This window comes from Mauremys mutica, chromosome 11, assembly GCF_020497125.1.
Source record: "Mauremys mutica isolate MM-2020 ecotype Southern chromosome 11, ASM2049712v1, whole genome shotgun sequence".
NCBI lineage: Eukaryota > Metazoa > Chordata > Testudines > Geoemydidae > Mauremys > Mauremys mutica.
This window is the reverse complement of record NC_059082.1, coordinates 46,167,337-46,192,543: the sequence shown is the minus strand read 5'-3', so window position 1 is coordinate 46,192,543 and position 25,207 is coordinate 46,167,337. Positions and strand designations below refer to the sequence as shown.

General features: G+C 47.3%; 2 protein-coding genes across 3 annotated transcripts in view; both read left to right on the top strand.

The window, feature by feature from the left end:
* The first annotated feature begins 1,533 nt into the window (after positions 1 to 1,533).
* On the top strand, positions 1,534 to 17,089 carry STOML1 (stomatin like 1). Its single transcript, XM_044979018.1, has 7 exons — positions 1,534 to 2,498; positions 3,195 to 3,301; positions 4,394 to 4,543; positions 12,577 to 12,720; positions 13,288 to 13,522; positions 14,350 to 14,565; positions 16,330 to 17,089. The coding sequence occupies exons 1-7, from the start codon at positions 2,351 to 2,353 to the stop codon at positions 16,530 to 16,532; spliced, it is 1,203 nt and encodes a 400-aa protein (XP_044834953.1). The 5' UTR covers positions 1,534 to 2,350; the 3' UTR covers positions 16,533 to 17,089.
* The window catches only part of LOC123343725 (protein PML-like), a 37,530-nt gene continuing 26,914 nt past the window's right edge, over positions 14,592 to 25,207 (top strand). For both annotated transcript variants that reach the window (XM_044979017.1, XM_044979015.1), the window contains exon 1: positions 14,592 to 16,419. In XM_044979017.1, coding sequence (XP_044834952.1) covers positions 16,396 to 16,419 — 24 coding nt within the window. In that variant the 5' untranslated portion in view covers positions 14,592 to 16,395. The remainder of the gene's footprint in view (positions 16,420 to 25,207) is intronic.

The following is a 25,207-nucleotide window of genomic DNA, read 5'->3' as shown; positions in this document are numbered from 1 at the left end:
TGGTTCGCCACAGGGCACACAGTGCAGCTCGAGCCTAGCCACACAAGGAGTGCGAGGAGAAGAGGGCCGGGCAGCAGTGAGAGAGGCGTGCGCCACGCGACCCCTCAACAGCTGCCTGCTGAGCACTTGCGAGTTCCTCCCTTGCCCTGACCCAGCCAATGGGAGCTGCACCTGCAGGCAGGGGGTGGGGGAGCATGTGGACCCCCCGTCCGCCCCTAAGACTAGGAGCCGGACATGCTGGCTGCTTCCTGACCCAGGAGCTGCACAGCGTGGCAGCTAGCAGGGAGCATGTCAGCCCTGCTATGTGGCACAGCGGTGCCGCCAACTGAACAGCCAACGGCCCGGTCAGTGGCGCTGACCGGAGTTGCCAGGATCCCTTTTTGATTGGGTGTTCTGGTCCAAAACCGGATATCTGGTCACCCTAACCCCACATGAGGCTCATTGCCCTTCCCCCATGCTGGACCTCTGGCCTCATGCCACCCCCCAAAAGAGCTGTTTGCTGGGCCCACTGCCAGCCCTCTGCCTGGAGCACTGCTCCTGCTGTGTGCTCAGGCTGGGGCCTGTCCCAGAAGAGGGATGACTTAATCCCCACCCAGTGCTCTGCGGGTGTGGGTACGGGGGGAGTCTTGGGGGCAGCATCCCAGCAGAACGAAGCCATGACAAGCAGCAGGTTGGGGATCCTATTGGGCAGGTGTTGGCCTTGCTTCCATAGCATTTTACCCCTTCTCTGCAATGGGGTTCAGGCTGGGGGTGAGTGGGTCCTTTGATTGATAGGTTTGTATCAGTCCCAGTGTCAGAACCAGCCACCACCTGACTGTCCAATCAGGACCCTCTGCCAGTGCAACCCTGCACCTCCATGCTACAGAAACTCCCTGATTCTCTTCCCATGGCCCAGCTTCCCCCCACCCCAGCCTCCCCGCCCCATGGAAAAGCAGAGAATGACAGCTGAGGAGCAGCTGCTGTCTCACACCAGTGCTGAGAACCTGGGGCTGGAGTCTCTCCCCATAAGGCCGCTTCAGGAAACAGGGGATGGGGGGAGGCGGGTCAGCCATAGTCAGGGGGGCATGGGTGACCCCAGGGGATGATTTGGCAACTGAGAAAAACCTTCCCCACCCACAGCCTAAATCCCCTGTGCTGGGCTCCTAGTGAATGCTACTCACCCCACATCCCAGGGGCTGCCCTTGGGGATCCCCTCGCCAGTATTCTCATTAGATTTGTTGACAATGATCACCCCAAAGGGAAATCTCCCTCCCAAGGACTTTCCCCCCAATCCCCATCCTTGCTGGTCAGTGTCAGCCTTCGGAAGGGGTCCCTGCAGCACATCGAGAGAGGAGCTCCTGGAGAGATGCCATTCTGCTGCTGCCTCTGGGGAGGTTGAATGGAGGCCTCCCCATGGCAGATGGAGCTGTTCTGCAGCTGATGAAGCAAATCTTCTTAGGAAGAAAACCTTCCTCCTCCCCTGCTCTGCAGCCAGTACTGTTCTCAGTGCCCACATGACGTAGAAAACCAGGAAGTGCTACTGTGCCAGCATCCCTGCCTGGAAGGAGACAGACCAGATCAACTGGCAAGGGCTACAAAGGGATCTGCTGGCGTTACAGAGGAGACACAAAGCAGATGGAGACACTCACTGCTCCAGCCTAGGAAGGATTGTCTCTGAGCAGCCAGGGGAGGGGATTGGATCAGGGCGCTGGGGAGCGAGCCCTTAATGTTGCTCTGTGATGACTCACCTCGGCTTAGCAATGATTTCTGATCTAAGGCTTAAGAATTGCCCTTGGCCTGGTATTGAAAAGCTATGGTGCTGCTGTTTGGCATTTGACTGTCAGGTGTTTTGTCTTTATTTATGGTGCTGATGGGGCTTGGAAATCACCCAGAACCCTGCTGGCTAGCTACAAAAACTGTGTTTGAGTGTAGAAAGCAAGCAAGCAAGGACTATATTTTGTTACCCCTCTGGCCTGCAAAGGCCCCCTGAAGGAGCCATCGTGTGACTGGATTTCTCAGATTCAGAGTCACTTGTAAAGACTCGTTTCTTTTTTATGCAGCATCTTGAAGCATTCTTGGTATCTTTTTTCCCCTGCTCCTAAACAGCTTGGGTGTGCAGGGATTTTTACATTAACCTGCAGGTAAGAACGGCACCCACTTGCAAGATTCAAAGAATCAAGCAGGACTGTGTGGCTGTGCTTTGAGCTAATTGGATATTGATGTTCGTGGGGAGTGAGCTGATTATTTGTTCAGTCTGAAGCACTAGGAACTGAATGCTGCCCTGGGGACTCCCACCAGTCAGTTTACCGGCAGGGTGTGCAGGGGGAAGGGGTGGAGAGATTATTGACAGTCTTAGGAGGTAAACTGGACCATGTTCAGCCAGTCAGGATATCAAGCTCTTCCACTGGGGGACTATAACCGTTTCCCACAGTCCAGCATTGGAGTCTATGGATCTCAGAAGAGCTTATTTTCCTTTGGGCATGTGCAAGACCCATGGGACCAGGTCCCGCAAATGAAAGGTGAGTACAGGACAGGGGAGCAAGGTTTCCTTCTCTGCTGGCCCAAGCATAATCATTCACCTTGGTGGTTATAGCCCCTGCAAACACTGGCCTCTCCCTCACGCCAGCCTTATGCAGGTTGCAGCTCTACGACTGCGCTGGCATTACTCCTGACTTGCACTGGGCTGAGCAGAATAAGGCCCTATGGGGATTCAGGGGTTGGAAGAGTCCAAGATGGAGGCAGGCTGGGGGAGTCCAGTCTGGGGATTGTCTCCTGTGGTCCTCAGTGAATGCTGTTAGGCATATGGATGTTCACTGACCAAGAGCAAGAGACACCGGGCCAGATGCTGCTCTGTGTTGTGCTGGTATCAATCTGGAGTCACTGCACTGACTTCAGTGGATTGAGGCTGATGTAACAGAGCAGACTGAAGCTGAGGGAGCCCCTTCTGTCTCTGGGGCGGTTTCCAGCTTATGGCATTCCCCTCAAGGACAATGCTGCTGAAGGGCACCAGGGCAGAGATCTGTGACCACGGTCATTGGGTGGATCCATGAGTTGCCTATGAGATCCCAGGATTGCTTTCTGTGGTTCGCTGCATGTGTGTCTTGAAACAAGGGAAAGGCCATGGGCCTGAGACCAAGCTGTGGGCGATGCTGAGGGACTGGGGAGCTGCTGCTCTCTCCAAATTCATTCCCTGCCCCTCTCTTTCTCTCCTACAGGTTCCTCCCAGCGCTGTCTGTCATGGATTTGCCATGGGATTGTCACATCTTTGGCCTTCCTGCTGATGGTCATCACCTTCCCCATCTCCGGATGGTTTGTCTTGAAAGTAAGTGGGAAATAATGCCTGGTCCTTCCTCCTAAATCCAGGTGGTGGTGGGAGGGGGAAAGTCTGAGGAAAGGCAACGATGCCCTTTTTGCTGCTTGGAGTGTCCTTAAGAAGCTGTATACTCACTGCATTGTGTACTGCTGCAGCCTTTCCAGTGGGCACCTATGGCATAAAAGCCAACTGACAGGAGTGGCAGCATTCTCTCCACCTCAGGCCAACCCCTTTGTGCTGCCGATAAGACCCAGCTCTCCAGACTAGAGCCAACCCACCAGCTAGTCCATAGCGAGTATAACATCAGGAGTTCCTGTAGCGCAAAGGCTGCCACTGGTGCACACAGTACTCTCTCTGCATTTCTAGGGCACCTTTCCCCTGAGGATCAGAAAAGGCTTTGTAATCATCATGAATGAAGCCTGGCAATGCTCCAGGTGTGAGTGCAAGAGGCTTTCTTGGGGGACTGGAAGGGAGGAGTGTCTTTATTTTCTACTATTAAAATTTGTGTAAATGTATATTCAAGGTAAATGCAGCTGCAGGCTACTGGCAAGTTGTCAGTGCAGCCTGTGGCGTCTAAAAGTTAGGGATCTCCTGGTCTTGAGAGGTGCCACGTAACCTTGACTCCTGTTGACTCCAGTGGGAGTTGGAGGAGCTCAGCTTGCCTGTAGTGTGCATCATCTGGACATGGGATTCTGCTCAACTTACTGAGTACTGAGTTTACAAGCAAACATCTGGGGTCACCTGTCAGAGAAGGATATACCTTGCAGGTGGGGCCAAATGACTTTTAGAGATCTCAGTAGTTTTTCATTTTCTCCTCAGTTGATTAGAATGTAATGAATCATGGCCAGATGCAGCAGAGACCATGGTTGTCCTTGGGGATTGAACCCACGAGCTCCACACCAGAAGCACAAACCCTTACTGTTGGTGCAAAAGGATGAGCTTCATTAGCTATGTGGGGTGCTTATGTTTGCCAGAGCCAACCACTAGAGGGAGCACTGTGCATTAAGCACAGGCATTGTAGGGACAGAGAAATGACTTTTCTTAAACTGCCCAATGTGTGTTTTTCCTTCTGCCTATTTGATTTAAATGTTTCCTTTCCAGAAAGTCCCTGCCTATGAGCGAATGACTGTATTCCGCTTGGGCCGGATCCGAGCCCCCCAGGGGCCAGGCATGGTCCTGCTGTTGCCATTCATAGATCACTGGCAACTAGTAGACTTGAGGACAAGAGCCTTTAACGTGCCACCACGTAAGGTGAGCTAGATCCATTTCTAAGGTGGAGGATTTGCTATGTGATGGGGCAGCTTCTCCAATGAGCCTGGTTATCCATTGCAACCCTCTTGAAGAGATCAGGGTATAGACCTTTGCAAACCTTCCTAGTGAAAGCCACATGTTGAATCTTGCATGCTTTGGGCTTTCATTCCAGTTGTAAAATTGTAGTACAGATTCACAAACCTTTTAGATGAACTGAGGCCAAATATCATGAGATCGCAGGGCAGGTTTTCCTTCCATACAGCCTTCCAGGGGGCATGCTGAGCCAAGATTTTCAAAAGCAACCAGTGGTTCTGGGTGCCTGAATTTGTGGGTGTCCAAGGTAAGTGACATTTGCTTTTCCAAAAGTGCTGAGCATCCACCTGTGAAAATCGGGTCCTTTTCAGGTATCTCCAGGTAGGCACCCACAATCACTACTCTTGTAGAACTTGGCTGTGATTTAGACCAGCCCAACCTTGGTGGTTTGGGCCAGGTTGGTGTTTATTCCAACTCAGAATGAAATGGGGAGAGGGATTTGAGCCATAGACAAAAGACAAATGTCTCATCAACAAAAATTATTAGTTGCAAATCTGTGTGATCTGAAATTGAGATGATGTTGTTAATGTAACCCTTCTGCCACGTGGAGCCAGCAGCAACCAGGGCTGGGTTCAATATCTAGGAGTTCCTTTCCATTGATGCAACACAGAACCGGCTCGAGCCCCAATCCCATAACCTGGGAAAATTACACATCACCCCTAGGCGCACCTGAGAGGCAATAGTTTCCCACTCGCAAGCACAGAGTTTGAGTGTTAATGAAAGGAGGGAAGTCACCCAACATTAATTAGGGAAAATGCCACAAGCGGGATTCATAATTATAAAACTGTGAGCAGGACACCCATCCCAGTGTGCGTGGGGCAGTGCTTTCCGCCTCATGTTCTTGAGTTCTATGACCAAAAGTTCCTTTTCTGTGCCACTCTCTGCTCCCTCACCATACCCCACTCACAGTGGTTGTCCTTGGTCAGAGAAGACCCAGGGTTCAGAGGTGCATCTGTGTGAGTTCACCTCCCACCTGGGGAAGAAGGCACCTTGCTTGCTTCACCATCTGAGCACTTGTTTTGGCTGGCCGCCCCATCAGCCGTGGTTCCTCTGCACTGGCCGTCCTGCCAGCCGCTTGTTCTCACTGCCTCGCCAGCCGCTTGTTCGTCAGCCGAGTGTCAGTCACCTTCTGCTGTCCTCTGCACATCAGTCTCTTAGTAATTTTCAACTCTGTGTAGAACATAGTCCCACCCCAACTGATATCAGCTCTGATTGAGCCTTTAAAATAATAAAGAGGCTCCTAATGATGCCTATTTAGCGCTTTCTTTTAACAGTGTGGAGGAACAGGTTAAATCAGTCTGGGGAGGACCCCTGGAGAGGGCCCACATCTCCTGGCTGGGACACCTGTCCCCACCCCTCTTACTGTCACAGGGCTCTGGCATTCGAGCCCCTGGCTTAACAAGGTCCTTTCAGCTGTGGGGGACCCTCTCGTTTGGGACAGGTTAAGCAAATTTCTGTTCCCTTTTATTCATACAATACTGACAACATTGGTAATAGCATTTCACTTCCCCTGCATTCAGTACTAAAATGATTTGTAACCCAACACCAGCCAAAGTTGATTACTTTGAGCAACACACCACTCTATCTGCTTGATATCTAAGCAGAGCAAGAGCAAACTGTATTTACATGAACACACCTAAAGTCTCCCTCCCTCCCAGCTAGCTGTCAGGGAAGAATTCATTCAGACCCTGCTTACATCGATAATAATAATCATGTTCTTTATGACAGTGTCTAAGGGCCAGCCAAGAATGAGGCCCCATTGTGCAAGAAGTGGACAACCACAGAGTACCAGATGGCCCCTGCATCTGTGGTCTTACAATCTAGATAGACAAGACAGACGCAGGGTGAGGGAGGGGGTAGAACTTGTGTGTCCCCCCCCCCCATTGGTGCTGGGTGACCCTGTGAGGGTGTAGCGTTTGGGTCTGGACAAGTACCTTAAAGTTGATTCAGATACTCACCCAAGACAGCAACATTCAGCCAGAAGGCTCACGCTGACAGGTTGCCTGATGAAATCTTGAGTACTTCCGATGTCTGCTTGGGGTGGAAACTACACAAGAGGAGCCCTTAGCACAGTCTCTTGGTTGCATTGGCATCTGGTTCCAGAAGGACCAAGAAGTGCCATCAGTAAGGCCCTACCAAATTCACAGTCCATTCTGGTCAATTTCATGGCCATAGGATTTAAAAAAATCATAAATTTCATGATTTCAGCTATTTAAATCTGAAATTTCTCGGTGTTGTAATTATAGGGGTCCTGACCCAAAAAGGAGTTTGGGGTGGTGGGGTGGTGGTGTCACAAAGTTATTGTAGGGGGGGTTGCAGTACTGCTACCCTTATTTCTATGCTACTTCTGGTGGTGGTGCTGCCTTCAGAGCTGGGCCGCTGTAGAGCGGTGGCTGCTGGCCGGAAGTCCAGCTCTGAAGGCAGAGCCGTCACCAGCAGCAGCACAGAAGTAAGGATGGCACGGTATGGTATTGTCACCTTTACTTCTGCGCTGCTGCCTGCAGAGCTGGTCCCTCAGTCAACAGCAGCCATTCTCCGGCTGCCCAGCTCTGAAGGCAGCAGTGCAGAAGTAAGAGTGGCATGGTATGGTATTGCCATCCTTACTTCTGCGCTGCTGCTGGTAGGGCACTGCCTTCAGAGCTGGGTACCTGGCCAACAGCTGCAGCTCTCCAGCCACTCAGCTCTGAAGGCAGCCAGAAGTAAGGGTGGTAATACCTAAAATAACCTTGTAACCCCCTTGCAACTCCCTTTTGTGTCAGGACCCCTCAATTTGAGAAACACTGGTCTCCCCCATGAAATCTGTATAGTATAGGATTAAAGCACACAAAACACCAGATTTCATGGTCCGTGACACATTTTTCATGGCCATGAATTTGGTAGGGCCCTAGCCATGATGCATGAAATGAAGGAGAGGGAGTTAACTCATTTGGGTTTTTGTAACTCTATAAATAAGGTTTGGTTTGAGATTTGTGGAGGTTGGTTTGTGGGGTTTTCCTACATTTTGTTTTGCCTGTTTAAATGAATCAGGGATGCCCCACTGGTCAGGAATCAGAATTTGGGAGATAGCAGTCCAGATCTTCCAAGGTATGTGGGCATTTAACTTCTATTGAATCAATACCTTGGAGGATCTAGGCCCTCTTTGTTAATGCTGCTGTTCACAGCTGACCTCCAAGGATGGAGCCGTGATCTCCATGGGGGCCGATATCCAGTTCTGGGTGTGGGATCTGTGGATTGCCACGTACACGCAGGGGCGAAAGAAAATGCAGGCCTGTTATTTACCAGGCTGCACGTGGCAATAGACTATATTGGTAAGGGATGCAAGGAGAATATGGGTCACGATGCAAACTGCAGACACACACACACACAACTAAAGTTAATCAATTTAAAGTTTTATTGGGGATAATTACAAGGGGTAAGGGAGCAGCGTATGATTAGCTAATAGAGTTAATGAAACTTAAAACACACAATGACTAAAATATCTACTAACAATATTTATAAACAAAGATGCAGCATTTAGTAATAACCGATACTTACAAATACAAACCAACGCATAACGACCGGCAAACGTAGAAACTCTGTTTGAAACACGTGAGCTGAGAGAGAGGCTTCGAGGTGATCAGGCTCGGTTACGGGTGTACACAGGATACACAGGATTCGTTTTTCTTTCTCCTCTCCCTGCCTGCACATGGCAGGCAGGCCTAAAGTACCAACTATGACATCATAGAAGTGTCATAGGGGACGGGGCCCAAAACCTGTTTGTGTTCGTTTCTGATTGGCACAAGCAAAGTTTACACCAAGTAGGGGAGCAGGTGCCTTAAAGTCTGGCTTCGCCCCCAAAAGGTGAGGAAATGCATATTGTTTTAGAATGCATTCAACACTGAATGACAAAAGAAGAGGCCAGGGCAATACCGGTATGGGCAAGTTTTACAGGATGCAGACAGGAACTCATCTCAACATGCCCCCGTGCCCTGGCCGAAATAGTTAGGCTGAAAACCTAAACTTCCGAGTCCGACTCCTCATCCCCACCTACGAGGGGATGCGCTTCGGGGGTGGAAGCGATGTAGGCCGAGGCAACAAACTTGTGAATGCAGGCTTTAATGAAGGCACATCCGAGACAGAGAAGAGCGAGCCCAACCAGAAGGGACACAAACAGGGATTGGAAATAGGATTTGTAGGACGCAAGGCCAAGCCAATCGAGCCATGACCAAAACTGGAAGGACTGTCGTGACTCTCTGACAGTAGAGCTCAACGTTTGCAGGTCTTTAACAATTGAGGACAAATTAGGAGAAATAGAAGGCAAAGAAACGCAACATTTATCAGCAAAGTCGGGATATACTTCAGCAAATTTAGTACAAAATGAGGAAGATTGTAACAAATATTGAATCATTAATCTATTTTGAATACTATACTGAACAAGGGAATTTAACTGCTGATTAATTAAGAAGAGGCCCTTGCCCGTAGTATTAGCAAGCATTTCAATAGCAAGGGATTGAAAGAGCACTTGATCACGTAACATCATATAACCAACAGGATTAAAACTAACAATAGAGGAGGCGAGGGAGGAAGCTACTGTTTGCAAACGAGTCCAAAAAGTGGGTACTACGATGGTGTCGGTGGCCAGATGGCAAGGTATAAATACCTCCGCCCTGTAGATACAGGGTGCCAATGGTGCATATACCCCGGGGATTGGGAGGAAGCACAGCAAATGCAACATTACCGCAAATCAAAAAATGACCGGGTCTTAAGGAAGAAACTGTGGTATGGCTCCACCCATTATTGGTTACAGAATAAAAGCTGGATGCACGATTGATACATGCAGCCTCAGCATGATGCATATGCTGGGCATGAAACAGATACGTATGTGTTATGGAGGTATAGAAGGTTCCAAAAAAATATTATAATTAAGACGATAAGAACAATTAATGGGAGGGGGGTAGGTAAAATTAAGAGTGGATTAAGTTAGGGAGGTATTAGCATAAGAGAAACTCCACATAGAACAATTAGAATAAGTACCAACCCAAGTAGGGGCTGGGGTTAAACTATTACCAACAAAAACCCAACAATGAGATGCTGGAACTCTAATACTCTCAATTAAAGGAAAGCTATGATCACTTCGACCTGAAGCATTAAGAACTGGAAACACATAAGAATTAAATTGTGAAGAACAATTATTCCAAACACTAGAAGCAGCCCACTGCACATAGGGGGAAGAACAATTTACACTAGATATATTAAATGAAGAAAAATTATAAACTATTGATACAAATTGAAAGAGTAATGGATATTTAGGTGAGAACTGAGTGGAGCAAACAAGACAATCTTCTGGACTCAGCGCTGACAGGGACTGGTTTCTGCTGACCTCCTGCACCCAGTAGGTGGCGAACCAAGTTTGTAGTCCACCCTCTCCTAAGGGCTCTGTGGGCAAAGATGTTGTGAGGGAGAGCAGTATAACAAATACAAACCAACTATAAAATTAAACCAAAATAAATTTTAAATACAGATACATGCAAATACTTTGAGGGTATTTGAGGGTATACTTTTATGATGCTTTGTTATGTTTGGGAGCCAAAGGTGGAAACCTGTTGAAATTGTTTGGTTAGCTTTATGCATAAATTGTTATTTTAAAACATTTTGGTTATGACATTCTTATAACTATAATTAAAAGTGCAAACTATAAAAAGCCCAAACAAGAAATTGACATTTGTTAATATTATCTTTACCTTAATGTTGAGGTTTCCCCTTACATTTTTTTTGAATAACAAATTAAAAAAAAACTTAAAAAACAAAACTGCGATTGATAAAAGAGAATTCCTTTGTTTGCAATTGCATTATTTGTTGAGGCAGAAATATATGTACATATATTTGTAACTGAAACCTTTTTGAACTTTGCTCAAAAAATTGGTGTTAATATACTACGATTACACCCCAACCATGATTTTAAAATAGTGTGGTACCACATCATATATATATATTTTTAAAAGGGTATAAAATTGACTTTTGTTGCAACAAAATAAAAATAATTTGTAAAAAAAAAATAGTCATGTGACACACACAACATAGACACAACACACATACATGACATACAGGACAAACTTACAATTAAAAACAAATGGCGCCAAAATTCTATTCATATTTATACAAAATAACACAACCAAAAATAAAAAGTAAAAGGGTTAAACATTTGAATAAACAAATTATTACCTTATTTAAAACTTGTAGCATAAATTTGATAAAAATATATTAGTATTTGCCAAATGTATTGTATTAATTCGGTAACAAGGAATTTTGCATTACTTTATATTTAACATTATTTTAAAACTCTGCTATATGGAAATAAGAAAAGCCCATGTTTCAAATATTAGTTAGTGGTTAGGATAAGAAGCAGAGTGTGCACTTCTGTTGCTTGGCAACCATATCTTCAAGAAAGTTAGGAATAATTCCAGCTGTTGCATTCCTGAAGGGTTAAAATAATTAATTTACTGGATTTAAAGTTTTTACCTTGTTTTCTTTTTGTTTCTTGTTTTGTTCTGTTTTCAATTGCTTTATTTTTTGGAGGTTTCTGTAAAAACTATAGCTTTTAACTTTTAAAACAAAAAGAGAGAGCCGAAGTGAGGAGAGACGGAGGGGGGGAAGGGGGGGGGTGAAGAGCAACCTAGGAAGGTAGCGAGACCTGAGCCAAGAAAGATTAACTCCATCAAGGTTAGTTATCGCAATAGGCAAAGCTTCTGCTACAGTTTTAGATTCAGTAAATTCTGGGGCTTTTGGCAGAGCTGGATACAGAGGAGTTTTAGGAGCTTCATATGGGGGTGGCAAAATTTTCTGAGAGGGACTTGGGGGCGGGGTAGTGATGGGCTCTACCTTTTCTGTCTTCTCCTCATTATCATCTTTAGGAGAGTCTGGGGCTGCCTGTTTAGCTGCAAACATTGTGCCCCCGTGGAGGACAGAGCACAGATCAAGGACCTTGCATATCATGCTAAACAGGACGGTAGAAACATCCTCAGAGTATCTACCAGGGTTAATGGCACAGTATAGCCTTTTAGAGTTTTGCCCGAGCCAAGGGAACAGATCCATTCTATTTTTGGATTGGTCGAATTTTGGCTAGTAAAAAGGTGAAACTGCAAATGTTGGAACTGTTCAGTTTCATTATCTGTGCGGTCTGCAGCGTGCCACGGGCATGGCCCAACTCCCTTGCATCCTGTTCGTGACGCCATGTGGATTGCCACGTACACGCAGGGGCGAAAGAAAATGCAGGCCTGTTATTTACCAGGCTGCACGTGGCAATAGACTATATTGGTAAGGGATGCAAGGAGAATATGGGTCACGATGCAAACTGCAGACACACACACACAACTAAAGTTAATCAATTTAAAGTTTTATTGGGGATAATTACAAGGGGTAAGGGAGCAGCGTATGATTAGCTAATAGAGTTAATGAAACTTAAAACACACAATGACTAAAATATCTACTAACAATATTTATAAACAAAGATGCAGCATTTAGTAATAACCGATACTTACAAATACAAACCAACGCATAACGACCGGCAAACGTAGAAACTCTGTTTGAAACACGTGAGCTGAGAGAGAGGCTTCGAGGTGATCATGCTCGGTTACGGATGTACACAGGATACACAGGATTCGTTTTTCTTTCTCCTCTCCCTGCCTGCACATGGCAGGCAGGCCTAAAGTACCAACTATGACATCATAGAAGTGTCATAGGGGACGGGGCCCAAAACCTGTTTGTGTTCGTTTCTGATTGGCACAAGCAAAGTTTACACCAAGTAGGGGAGCAGGTGCCTTAAAGTCTGGCTTCGCCCCCAAAAGGTGAGGAAATGCATATTGTTTTAGAATGCGTTCAACACTGAATGACAAAAGAAGAGGCCAGGGCAATACCGGTATGGGCAAGTTTTTCAGGATGCAGACAGGAACTCATCTCAACAGGATCCAGTGCTGTCTGTCATGATGGTGAAGGATCTGAATGCAGCCATCCGAATGACGGCCCAAAACGCCATGACCAAGACCCTGCTGAAGAAGAACCTGAGGGAGATACAGACGGAGAAGCTGCGGATTGGGGACCAGCTCCTGGTGAGGGTTTGCTTATGACCTTGGGCCCTGCTCCTGTGCTGTGACATGGAAAGTGAAGCAGCCCATTGCAGTCTGTGCCTCACCAGCTGCAGGACCCGAATCCCTAATTCTCTAGCTATGTAACACACAGAAATGATGACCAAGGAGGGAAACTATAGCTGCTGCACTCTGAGTCAGCCCACAAGGGACTATGTGGACTCTCAAGGTTTCACTGTGTCTCAGAGCCTGGGGTGTGTAGGTTGCAGGATAAGGTGGAGATGCAGCCCCTGTGGGGCAGTCTGGGGTCGTTACACCTGCACAGGAGAGAGGCAGGCAGAATGCCTCAGGGGGAATCAAGCGAAGGGCTACCAGGTGTAAAGAGGATAAGGCGGATACACAGAGGACACCTCAGGACTACAAGGAGGGAATGGAGAATACTCTGGGGGCCTCTCTCGTTCCATGCAGCCTGCTCAGCCAGAGCTCAGAGTGGAAGAGGTCCTTTCCATGCTCCATTATAGTCTGTTGCTTTGCACTTACCCAGATCTGACTGGGATGTTTTTGCTTCTTGCTTTGCTGCTGGTCTTTTAGCTTGAAATCAATGACATGACCAAGTCTTGGGGCCTGGAAGTGCATCAGGTTGAGCTGATTTTGGAGGCAATGCTGCAACCCTCCCAAGAGAGTCTGTCTGGACCTCTGACCATGACACCCCCGATCCCTGGGTTTGAAGGACTAGATAGCACCATTCAGCGGCTGGCTGCTCACTTCTTTAGCAACAGCATGGCGGTGGCAGCAGCAGCTAGTCCTGAGACAGGTAACCAGCCCGGCTACACCTCCCTCTCCCACGCCTGCTACGTGCTCTGCTTTTATCCTCAGGAGGAGAAAACAGCTTTGTTGGCTTTTAAACAGCCCGGATGTCTATAGGCATCAATGGTTGAATCTGGCTCTCAGATCCCGAGTGGGACAGACCATGTCTGTTGTGGCAAAGTTTTGCCAGAAGTGACCGTAGAGCAGCAACTGAGGTGCGAGGACACCTCCCATTGTGAGAGGAGGGATTAACTGGTATCTCTGATGCTGCTGTGCAATGAGTGTTGCCAAATGTCTCTTTAATGGTCACTAGGACAGGAAGAAGAGATTAAATGAGGACTGTCTATTTAGGTACTTCTCAAACCCTTGCCCTAGTATATGGGCACCTCACAGTCAATTGTATTTAGCTGCACAGCCCCCATCAGAGGTTGGGCAGTGCTATTATCCCTAGTATATAGAGGCACAGACAGGTTAAGAGACTTGCCCAAGCTCAGACAGGAAACTTGTGGCAGAGCAGAGGATTGAAACTGGGTCTCCTAAATCCCAGACTGTTACCCTAACCACTGGATCATCCTAACTCTTAGAACAGGACTCACAATACCACTCTCCTCTGTTTTTATGTTGTAGCAGGTTAATATAATACCCTGATACAATGGGAATTCACGTGCGATACGTGTGGCCGATAGAGGATGGATGGACAGGAAGGACTAGGGGACTCCTTTCTGACCGCTCATCAGAGCTTTACTGAACAGTGGCTTTTGGATCCCTGCCACTCCTGGGCTGACAGCTATCATCCCAATCAGCCTGGCGCCCCCGAACCCATCTCTACACCTTTGTCCCCAGCAGACAGCGTGGTGACAGTGAATGAGGCAGAACCACCAACTCCTACCATCACCACCACCAGTAGCAGCAGCAGGAGGAAACCTAGCCCTGAGGAGCTGCTGTCAGCTGTGGAGCTGTTCCTGTCTGAGTCCTTGGTTAGCGCAGTCAGAGCTTCCTACCAGTTCAACATCATACTTCTGAGTGGTGCTCAGGGCACCTACTTCATAGATCTCACTGCAGGTCACTGCTATTTATTCTCCCTGTGTTTGAGAGGCACTTTGGTGGGTGAGGACTTTGAGCTGTGGTGTGTGTGGGTGCAAGTGTGTGCATGCTCTTTATTCCCCACACAGAGAGCTGAACTCATTAGTAGAGTTGGTTGGAAAATGCAGAGTTGGGGGAATTCCTTGGAAAAATTCAACTTTTCAGTGAATAATTGAAATATTTTGGTTCTGAAATGGTGCCACTTTGGAGTTGTAGTTTGGCGGGGGCGTGGGGTGGGGTGAGGCACCCCAGTTTCCTCTCTAACACAAGCTCCTGGTAGTATTTGTTCTCTGTATAGGGGTGTAGCACCCCATGGGTCAGCCAGAATTCGCAACCAAGACAGCTTGGGTATAATCAAGGAGGCTCCCTGTTCTGCTGTGTAAACAGAAACAGGACGCTGAGCAGGAGATGGGACTATAAGCAATCCAGGTTGCAAGGGGTGGTGATATCTCTCTCTCCTAGGCTCCAGAAGATGAACCTGACTAGGCTCAGAGACTTTGTGTCAGGGATCTGGGCGCTGGCAGCCCATCTCAGTGGTTAGAACTGGGCTGAGGGGGCAAAGGGTCAGAGCCCGAGTCAGGAGCCAGGAAGGGGACATGGGCTGGAGCACAATCCATCACAGCTGCGTGGCCCAGCATTGAGCAGCCAGCGACCTGCTGCTGAGCTTAAATACAGGCCTGCTGACTCTCTTCAGGCAGCACTAGCAGAACCCATCAATCAGCCTGGAGAGTACTCAGGCCCAGTGGGAGGTGCCTGGTTCTGACACCTTGCAGTGAGGTCTCTGAGCTGAGGAGTTATGAGCCAGGGTCTGAGGTGAGATCTTATTAAAGGAGACACATTTACTCTGATTAGCTTGTTTTTTGGCTTGCACTTGTCCAGATCCTTTATGAGGAACGTTTTGATACCAACTGGGGAATATAAGATAGAGCTAACCTGCAGTGTCACATTCAGCCACAAAAGGGTGCATAGGGATGGCATATAGCTTTACATTTCCCATGATACCACACTGTTCCATGACCATGCCTTTCATGGCAATGATGCACCATGGGAGATGAAATCCAGCCTGGCTGGCACAGGAAGAATAGGAGCATGAAGCGCCAGAACTACAACTCCTATCAGGCACCGCGGCAGCATTTCCAAATAGAAGTATTTTGGTTTTGCAGCTGAAAATATTCCAGTTTTTGGGCACTTGGTGGTTCAACAAAAAATCAGTTTTCTGTGGAGAGCAAAAACCCAATATTCCTTCAAAAAAAAAACATTTAGATGGAAAATTTTACATACAGAAATATATCTCCTGCTCATCTCCATAACGAGCAGTGACTGTGGTGTGGGATTGCTAGTTGTTGTCCACCTGTAGCCCAAGGTGGCAGGAAGACACTCCCCTCCAATGGCTGCTTGGCCTAAAGCACATTGTCTGGGTGATCTCCACTTCTTAGCTGACGGGCAGCCATGTTGCTCGGTAACTCACCAGCATCCTAGACATTAACTGGCACCTTTGTTGGTGCCCTCAGCATAGAGGGTGTGGAGGAGGACATCCCTTCCCATCTGGGATGCTGCTGGAGCAGTGTAGGGAGAAGCTTGCCCTGCTGCTGGAGGGAGGGGACTGTCCCCTTTCACCAGTGTTAAATTCACTTCATTAAACAAACCAAACACAAAGGGCCTCTGGCTTCCCCAAAGTGTTAGATGTGAAACCCTGATACTGATCCCCTCTCTCTCCCTCTCTCATATATCCATGCCCTGCAGGCAGTGGGCGGATTGGCCGTGGGGACCCTGAGCGCAACCCTGATGTGATTCTGGAGATGATGGAAAATGACCTGCAGGCTTTCTTCTCAGGTGAACTTCATCCTCTGAGTGCCTACGTGAGCGGGAGGTTGCATGTCAAGGGCGACCTGAGTGTTGCCCTGAAACTGGAGGAGCTCTTCAAGGCAATGAAACAACGTAGATAGAGAAAGAGAATGTGTGTGAGAGTGTGCATGCACATGTGTGCATGGTGTGAGAAGGCAGGAGTAGCAAAGAGTCTGGCAGGAGAACCATCTGATTGTGAAGGGAGTGAGGATTCAAGCTCTTCTATTCTCTATTTCATGCTCTGGGGATATTGATCATTGCCCAGGGAAGCAGGAAGACAAATCCCCTCTTTGATGGGATCCCTGGGGTACAGCCTGGGACCATGGGACTGCTGTACCCCCTTAACTCTCCAGCCTGGGCTGTCTCTCACAATGCTTTGCAAATGATAAGCAGCAAACCCCTCTAGGTGCTGTGATCACTCAGCACAACTGCATGTGGAACCCCACACGCAGATTGCATGAATGCTCCCAGAGCCACTCATGAATCACAGAGAAAGGCACCAGCTGAATCCCCCCAGTTCCCAGCACTGTACTTCAAGAATATACCATCTTGCACTGCTCAAGACAGCAGTGCAAGTTTATTAATTGGTTTGCCACTTCATCAATGGAAATTGGATATACACCAGCCTTTGCAAACCTGAGCAGATTTACCAAACACTTCAAGCAAATTCACTGGTAAAGATAAACAGTAAAAGAAGTTTATTGACTACAAAAAATAGATTTTAAGTGATAAGCAAAAAGTCAGTGTTAGTTACCAAAATAAAATAAATATAAGTATGCAGTCTAAACTCTCAATTCTATTAGACTGGGTATTATCTAGATTAAGCAGTTTTTCTCACCCCTCTGGATATTGCAGTACACAGGTTTCACCCTTGAAACCTTGGCCAGTCTCCTCTGTTGGAGTCTTCAGTCTTCTGAGAATCCTCCATAGGTGGGGGAAGGAGAAAAGGCCAAGCATGTGGCCCTGTGTTCTGTTTTATACCCTTAGTCCATGTGCTTGGAGAACACAAGTCCAGGCATGTCTGGTGGGCATTGCTGAGTTACCACCTGACAAGGTTAAGCAATTCCACTGGCATGGCCTTATGCAGGTGAGTCATTGCATTGTAGCTCCCTTGCTAGACAACGGCTGTTGATGGTTGTTCAACACTCGCCCAGGCATTGGTTATCACCCTGGTTATTGTCTCTGGAGAACTAGGATCTGGGAGCTTCCCAAACTCACAGCATATTTTAGTGACAATCATACAACACAATTCTCATAACTTCATATGCACCAATTATATATATATATATATATATATATATATATATATATATATATATATATATATGGAACAGTGGGTTTCAGCAGATCATAACCTTTCCCATGATACCTTACATGGCATGCTTTATATGCAATATCACAGTTATATACAAAATGATTAATATGTGGGTTATAAGGCGCTCCCCTGGGGTGTAGTGTGTCACACCTGCTAAATAAGAGTGCCCTGGGGGAGCGCAGAATGATAATGCCAAGAGATCACACTGAGAACCCAGCAAAATCCGCTTGGCACAAGGCTCTGATGATGGTGGTTGTGTACCAATGGGTCAGGCCTAAGCAAACTTCCAAAGGGAAGTGGTGGATTCTGCAGCTCTCAACAAGCCTGGAAGCCTTCCTGGAAGAGTCCAGCGGAGGGCAACAAAAATGATTAGGGGGATGGAGCACATGACTTATGAGGAGAGGCTGAGGGAACTGGGATTGTTTAGTCTGCAGAAGAGAAGAATGAGGGGGGATTTGATAGCTGCTTTCAACTACCTGAAAGGGGGTTCCAAAGAGGATGGATCTAGACTGTTCTCAGTGGTAGAAGTTGACAGAACAAGGAGTAATGGTCTCAAGTTGCAGAGGGGGAGGTTTAGGCTGGATATTAGGAAAAACTTTTTCACTAGTAGGGTGGTGAAGAACTGGAATGGGTTACCTAGGGAGGTAGTGGAATCTCCTTCCTTAGAGGTTTTTAAGGTCAGGCTTGACAAAGCCCTGGCTGGGATGATTTAGTTGGGTTTGGTCCTGCTTTGAGCAGGGGGTTGGACTAGATGACCTCCTGAGGTCCCTTCCAACCCTGAGATTCTATGATTCTATGATGTGGCTTAGCCAAGCACAAATTGTTGGGATCAGCACAGGTGTACCTAGGTGAATTATCTGGCCTATGCTATGCAGGAGGTCTAATGGTCCCTTCTGGGCTTACAATCTATGAATCAGCTCAAGAAGAGGAAAAACATCAGGTGAAAGGCTTGATGCACAGGCTTCAACCCAGGCTTTTGTTTTTGTGGATGCACATGTTAGTACAGAACCTCTCCCCCCACCCCACCATTGGAATTTGTGTTACTCCCTAATTGAAGTCTACAAGAGTTTCGTATCCCCTGAATGGGGACATTTGGGCAACTAAACCCTTAAAATCCCATCCATCTTGCTGGGCATCTTGCTCTGTCAGGTGAATTCCATTGAGTGGCATTGGGTTCCTGTCAACAAAAGATAAACTACTCCCTTCCAGCAGGAGAGGTGGAATTGCAGTGCTCCAGGACTGCAGCTAGTCATCTAACTACTTGATTTGTTGGTGCAAAGGGATGTTTAGGTCTTGTCCACATGGAACATTACTGCAAGGCATGGCGAGGAGAGGTGTGACTCTACAGCACACTAGCTTGCCACAGTGCAGCATCCCTATGTGGACACTGCTACAGCGTATTAAAAATCCCAGAATGTGCGTGCATTCACACCCTGACTTGCCATGCAGTAACTTCCACATAGACAAGCCCTATTCTCTAACTGCTGGTTTTTGCACCCATAATTTGCAAGTGAAAAATTGTGCCTTTGAAAACAAAAGCATTTCTAAAACTTTGGGCCACAGAATCTATAGGCAGCAGGTTTAAAACAAATAAAAGGAAGTTCTTCTTCACGCAGCGCACAGTCAACTTGTGGAACTCCTTACCTGAGGAGGTTGTGAAGGCTAGGACTATAACAATGTTTAAAAGGGGACTGGATAAATTCATGGTGGCTAAGTCCATAAATGGCTATTAGCCAGAATGAGTAAGAATGGTGTCCCTAGCCTCTGTTCGTCAGAGGATGGAGATGGATGGCAGGAGAGAGATCACTTGATCATTGCCTGTTAGATTCACTCCCTCTGGGGCACCTGGCATTGGCCACTGTCGGTAGACAGATACTGGGCTAGATGGACCTTTGGTCTGACCTGGTACGGCCTCTCTTATGTTCTTATAGAGGAGGGGTCAGAGAAGGAGATTTTGGGAATGTCCTAGACTAAGGATCCCTAGAAGTTCTTGAACGTCCCTGCACAAGTTGTTAGAATTCAGTGGTTGGTCTAATTTGTGCTTCAAAGTGATTTGCATGCTTTTGATTAGCTATATATGTGGGTGTGTATATGTGTATATGTACATATATTTATTTTTTAAGTTCCTCTAAATTAATTCTTGATCTACAATAAACATGTTACATGTACCTAGCTATCTGAGTGTGGTGGTTTGATCATTTGTATACATTAAGAGAATAAAGCACTGGGCTGGGACTCAGGAGATCTGGGTTTTACTTCTGGCTCTGCCACTGATTTGCAAGTGTCCTTGGGTAAGTCACTTTGCCTCTCTGCCTCAGTTTTCCCATCTGTAAAATAGGGATAGTGATACTGCCCTCCTTTGTGAAGTGTGTTGAGATCTATGGGTGAAAAGCCCTACATGAGAGCTTGGGATTACTAATGAACACTTTTTGTGGTATCTGTAGCTATGTAACTTTGGTGCACTGTGGCTTTAAATTTTTCTAGCTCTGCTGTCTGCCAGGATGCATTGAAGAACTCATGCAGCATGCTGGAAGCGGGAGATCCCCACTCTCTCAGGGGAACAATCATTTGTCTAAATGATAAATGTTCAGCCTGAAAATATGGAGACTACAAAGAGCTCTGGAGGTCAGGGGCCAGATCCTCAGGTGCTGTGAATCAGCATAACTTCAGGAAAGTAAACAGAGGGGACCTTCAAGCTCCATCTTGTGAGGTGCTGATCCCTGCCTCTGCATGTGCTTTGAGATCATAGGGTCTAGGACGATGGGGCCCAGAATGGGTCACCTCTGGGCACTTATACAGTAGAAATGTTTATTAATAATTAATGTGCTGTACACCAAGGATAGATGACTCCATTCATCTGGCACCAAATCCCTTTAAAAGATACAGGAAGATAAGGACTTGTCCTACCATCCAAAGCTGAGACAGCCTCAAGAGCAAGCTAGGCCTGCAGCAGACCACTCAGCTGGCAGCTGACACAGTTATAAGCCTCCTGGTTCCATACCAGTGTCATGGCCAGGGGTGAGGCAAAAGCGACAAAGGAAACACGCCCACTGCTCCCCCTATAGAGCATGTGTTGCTCTAATCTATGGTGTGAGTATATCCTGGGCAGGGCTGGCAGGTTCCCTAGCCAGGAACCTGATTGTTGCCTTAAGCACCAATCTTTGAGCAGCACAAAACCACCAGGGGCAAACTCTATAACCTTAGTCAAGCAAAGAGCTCAGTGCCTTGATCAGGAGTTTTGCTATATAAGGAAGGTGCACTTTGGCCCATAACAATTCATTACTAAGCTGCAATAAACAAGGAGGTGCCTTTTTACTGGTGCTTTCAGGCCTGATCTACAATCCCTTCTGCTGGCCCCACTCTCTGTAAATAACCATCCTGTCCTGAAACAAGCTTTAGATTTCTTTTAAATAGCAGGCTGAAGCCCTACTGTGGCTGAAAGCAAAACTGCAACAGAGTAAGAGAGTTATTCCCCTCCCCACCCCTCCTCTTGGGCCAAGATAGGCTAGTGTTAATCAGGAGTACCCACAAATGTTGGGGGAACTGATCTGATAACACTGACTTAACAGATCAGGAATCTGGCCCAGTGAGATAAAAGACCTACCTCTGCTCCTGAGTCATGTGCTAAGGGGAGGGGAGGATTTCATTGGCACCCATGGCAGCATTAGGCACCCAGCACAGCTGTTATTGTGTGGTGAATCCCATGCATGTTACACTGTGATTGAATCCCAGTCAGAGGGTGGTCCTCAACGCCTGTCCCTTGTCACACATCTCCAGTGACCCTGGTAGCAGCCAGGAAATGATGACGTATGTTTGCATCTTAAGTCATCTACTTATGAGTCACAGAAGATGAAGCAGAAACAGAAGGGGTCTAAAGATGCCCACAGAAATAAACAGTGCCATGGAAAACACATCTGCCCCTTTGTATCACTCTAACCGCACACAGGGGCTTAGCTTGTTCTATCCCACCCCCTTCAAGCCCCTCCTTCCCGCCCCGCCTGCAGAGAAGACATGCTGGGGTGTGACTGGAACACTACTGCCGTCTGACCATCCCCATCTGGTACAGTGGCCCCTTGGGGGCTGCTGCAATCACGTGTAGTGGAATTGGTAAGGTTACCATATTTGAAGTTGAACATTGAAAAAAGAGGACACTCCAGGAGGCCCCCTTCCCCAAAGTCTCCGCTCCCTCCCTGCCCCATTGGACCCCTTCCTCAAATCCCCGCCCCGGCCCCGCCTCCTCCACTGAGCGCGCCACATCCCCCCCTTCCCCCCTCCAGCCACCCGAAACAGCTGTTACCTCTCTAGGCTCCAACTGTACAGGTGTACCGACACATTTCGAAACCCTCCCGTTTTGCTACTAGTTGCAGTTTCTGCCGCACAACTTAACCATCTGGGCTCCTGCTCAGGACTTGCTGCCGCCTGATCCATGGGGTTGCAAATCAGGAGGGACAGGGTTTGTGGTAAAAAACACTCACATTCTGCTTCCTCCTGGCTAATGTGCCAAATGGGGTTGCAAATCAGGAGGGACAGAGTTTGTGGTCAAAAACACTCACATTCTGCTTCCTCCTGGCTAATGTGCCAAATTGACCTATTGCAGGGTTCTGGGGGTTTCTGCATTTTAATTTTATTTTAAAGGAAGCGTTTTAAGCATGTTAAAAAACTTATATACTTTATATACAACAATAGTTTAGTTATATATTATAGCCATAAAAAGAGACCTTCTAAAAATATTAAAATGTATTACTGGCATGCGAAACCTTGAATCAGAGAGACTAAATGAAGACTCGGCACAGCTCTTCTGAAAGGTTGCTGAACCCTGATCTTTTGGATGCTTGAGGCGCGCTCTTCCACTTTTTTATGTGTGAATACGTGAAAAGGGGAGGTAAGGTTTGTGGGTACAGAGCACTCGCCTGACCCCAAGGTAATAACCAGAGTGGTCCCATTTATTTTTTCCACTGGCTTCCTCCTTGATTATTTCCAATGACTTGGCTGCCTATGTCCCTGTCACTGGTCCGGGGATGGTTGTGCCCCTGTCACTGGTCCAGGGATGGTTGCAAATCTGGAGAGATGGGGTTTGTGGTCGAAAACGCTCATGATTTGCTTCCTCCTGGCTAATGTGCCAAATTGACCTATTGGATGATTGAGGTGCGCTCTTTCACTGTTTTGTGTGTGAATAAGTGAAAAGGGGAGGTAAGGTTTGTGGGTACAGAGCACGCCCCAGACCCCAAGGTGATAACCAGAGTGGCCCCATTCATTTTTTCCACTGGCTTCCTCCTTGATTATTTCCAGTGACTTGGCTGCCTATGCACCTGTCACTGGTCCAGGGATGGTTATGCATGTGCCACTGGTCCAGGGATGGCTGTGCACCTGTCACTGGTCCAGGGATGGTTGCAAATCTGGAGGGATGGGGTTTGTGGTCGAAAACGCTCACGATTTGCTTCTTCCTGGCTAATGTGGCAAATTGACCTATTGGATGAGTGAGGCGCGCACTTCCACTTTTTTGAGTGTGAATACGTGAATAGGGAGGTAACGTTTGTGGGTACAGCGCACTCCCCTGACCCCAAGGTGGTAACCAGAGTGGCCCCAATTCATTTTTTCCACTGGCTTCCTCCATGATTATTTCCATTGACTTGGCTCCCTATGCACCTGTCACTGGTCCAGGGATGGTTGCAAATCTGGAGGGAAGGTGTTTGCGGTCGAAAACGCTCACGATTTGCTTCCTCCTGGCTAATGTGCCAAATTGACCTATTGGATGAATGAGGCGCGCATTTCCACTTTTTTTAGTGTGAATACGTGAAAAGGGAAGTAAGGTTTGTGGGTACAGTGCACTACCCTGACCCCAAGATGGCAACCAGAGTGGCCCCATTCATTTTTTCCACTGGCTTCCTCCATGATTATTTCCATTGACTTGGCTCCCTATGCACCTGTCACTGGTCCAGGGATGGTTGCAAATCTGGAGGGATGGGGTTTGTGGTCGAAAACGCTCACGATTTGCTTCCTCCTGGGTAATGTGCCAAATTGACCTATTGGATGAGTGAGGCGCGCACTTTCACTTTTTTGGGTGTGACTATGTGAAAAGGGGAGGTAAGGTTTGGGGGTACAGAGCACTCCCCTGACTCCAAGGTGATAACCAGAGTGGCCCCTTTCATTTCCTCCACTGGCTTCCTCCTTGATTATTTCCAATGACTTGGCTGCCTATGCCCCTGTCACCGGTCCAGGGATGGTTGCAAATCTGGAGGGATGGGGTTTGTGGTCGAAAACGCTCACGATTTGCTTCCTCCTGGCTAATGTGCCAAATTGATCTATTGGATGAATGAGGCGCGCATTTCCACTTTTTTGAGTGTGAATACGTGAAAAGGGAAGTAAGGTTTGTGGGTACAGCGCACTCCCCTGACCCCAAGATGGCAACCAGAGTGGCCCCATTCATTTTCTCCACTGGCTTCCTCCTTGATTATTTCCAATGACTTGGCTGCCTATGTCCCTGTCACTGGTCCAGGGATGGTTGCAAATCTGGAGGGATGGGGTTTGTGGTCGAAAACGCTCACGATTTGCTTCCTCCTGGCTAATGTGCAAAATGGACCTATTGGATGATTGAGGCACACGCTTCCACTCATTTGTGTGTGTGTGACATTATTGATATAAACTGGGACCATATAGAACATGGTTTGCAACCAAGGTCCTGTAGTGGCACCAAATCTTAGGTAAAGGTGGTCATATACGGTGGCTAAGACCAGGTTATGGGTTGGTGGTTATGATTATGCTGTCTGTAGCATTTCGTAGTTGAATTTATAAGTATTGGCTCTGTACTGTCTGTATTTTGTATTTGTGCTCTGCTTCTGGGTGACACCGCAGACAAGTTGGTGTTAGCTCTGATAAGTTCACTTGATGGCCTATTAAGGACTATCAGCTACACAATCGACCCATGCAGAGAAGGCAGATATGCCTTGTAACTGAGCAAAGTATGCAGGGACTTGCCCATGTGACTCTAGACTCCATTTTGCTGTAATGTTCCACAGTAAGGACAAAGGTTCTTACACCTGGAAAAGCCTATATAAGGCTAATGCCTCATCTCCATCTTGTCTTCAGTCCTGCTTCTTGCCTCTGGAGGGATTTTGCTAGGAAATGAAGCTCTACACAAGGGACTAGTGACCCATCCCAGCGGGGGATGTTCTCCAGAGACTTGATTTGAACCTGCAGTTTACTCCATCACTGTTACAAGCCTGAACTAAGAACTTTGTCATTACTCTATGTAATTGATTCCATTTAACCAATTCTAGCTCTCATCTCTACCTTTTTCCCTTTATGAATAAGCCTTTACATTTTAGATTCTAAAGGATTGGCAACAGCGTGATTTGTGGGTAAGATCAGATGTGTATATTGATCTGGGGCTGGGGCTTGGTCCTTTGGGATCGAGAGAACTGGTTTCTTTTATTGGGGTGTTGGTTTTCATAACCATTCATC

Coding starts and splice junctions, on each gene's coding strand:
- STOML1 (XM_044979018.1), top strand. CDS start 2,351: ATGTTCAGCCAGTCAGGATATCAAGCTCTTCCACTGGGGGACTATAAC. Junction 4,544..12,576: donor TTAACGTGCCACCACGTAAG/GTGAGCTAGATC, acceptor TCATCTCAACAG/GATCCAGTGCTGTCTGTCAT. Junction 13,523..14,349: donor TGAGACAGGTAACCAGCCCG/GCTACACCTCCC, acceptor TGTCCCCAGCAG/ACAGCGTGGTGACAGTGAAT.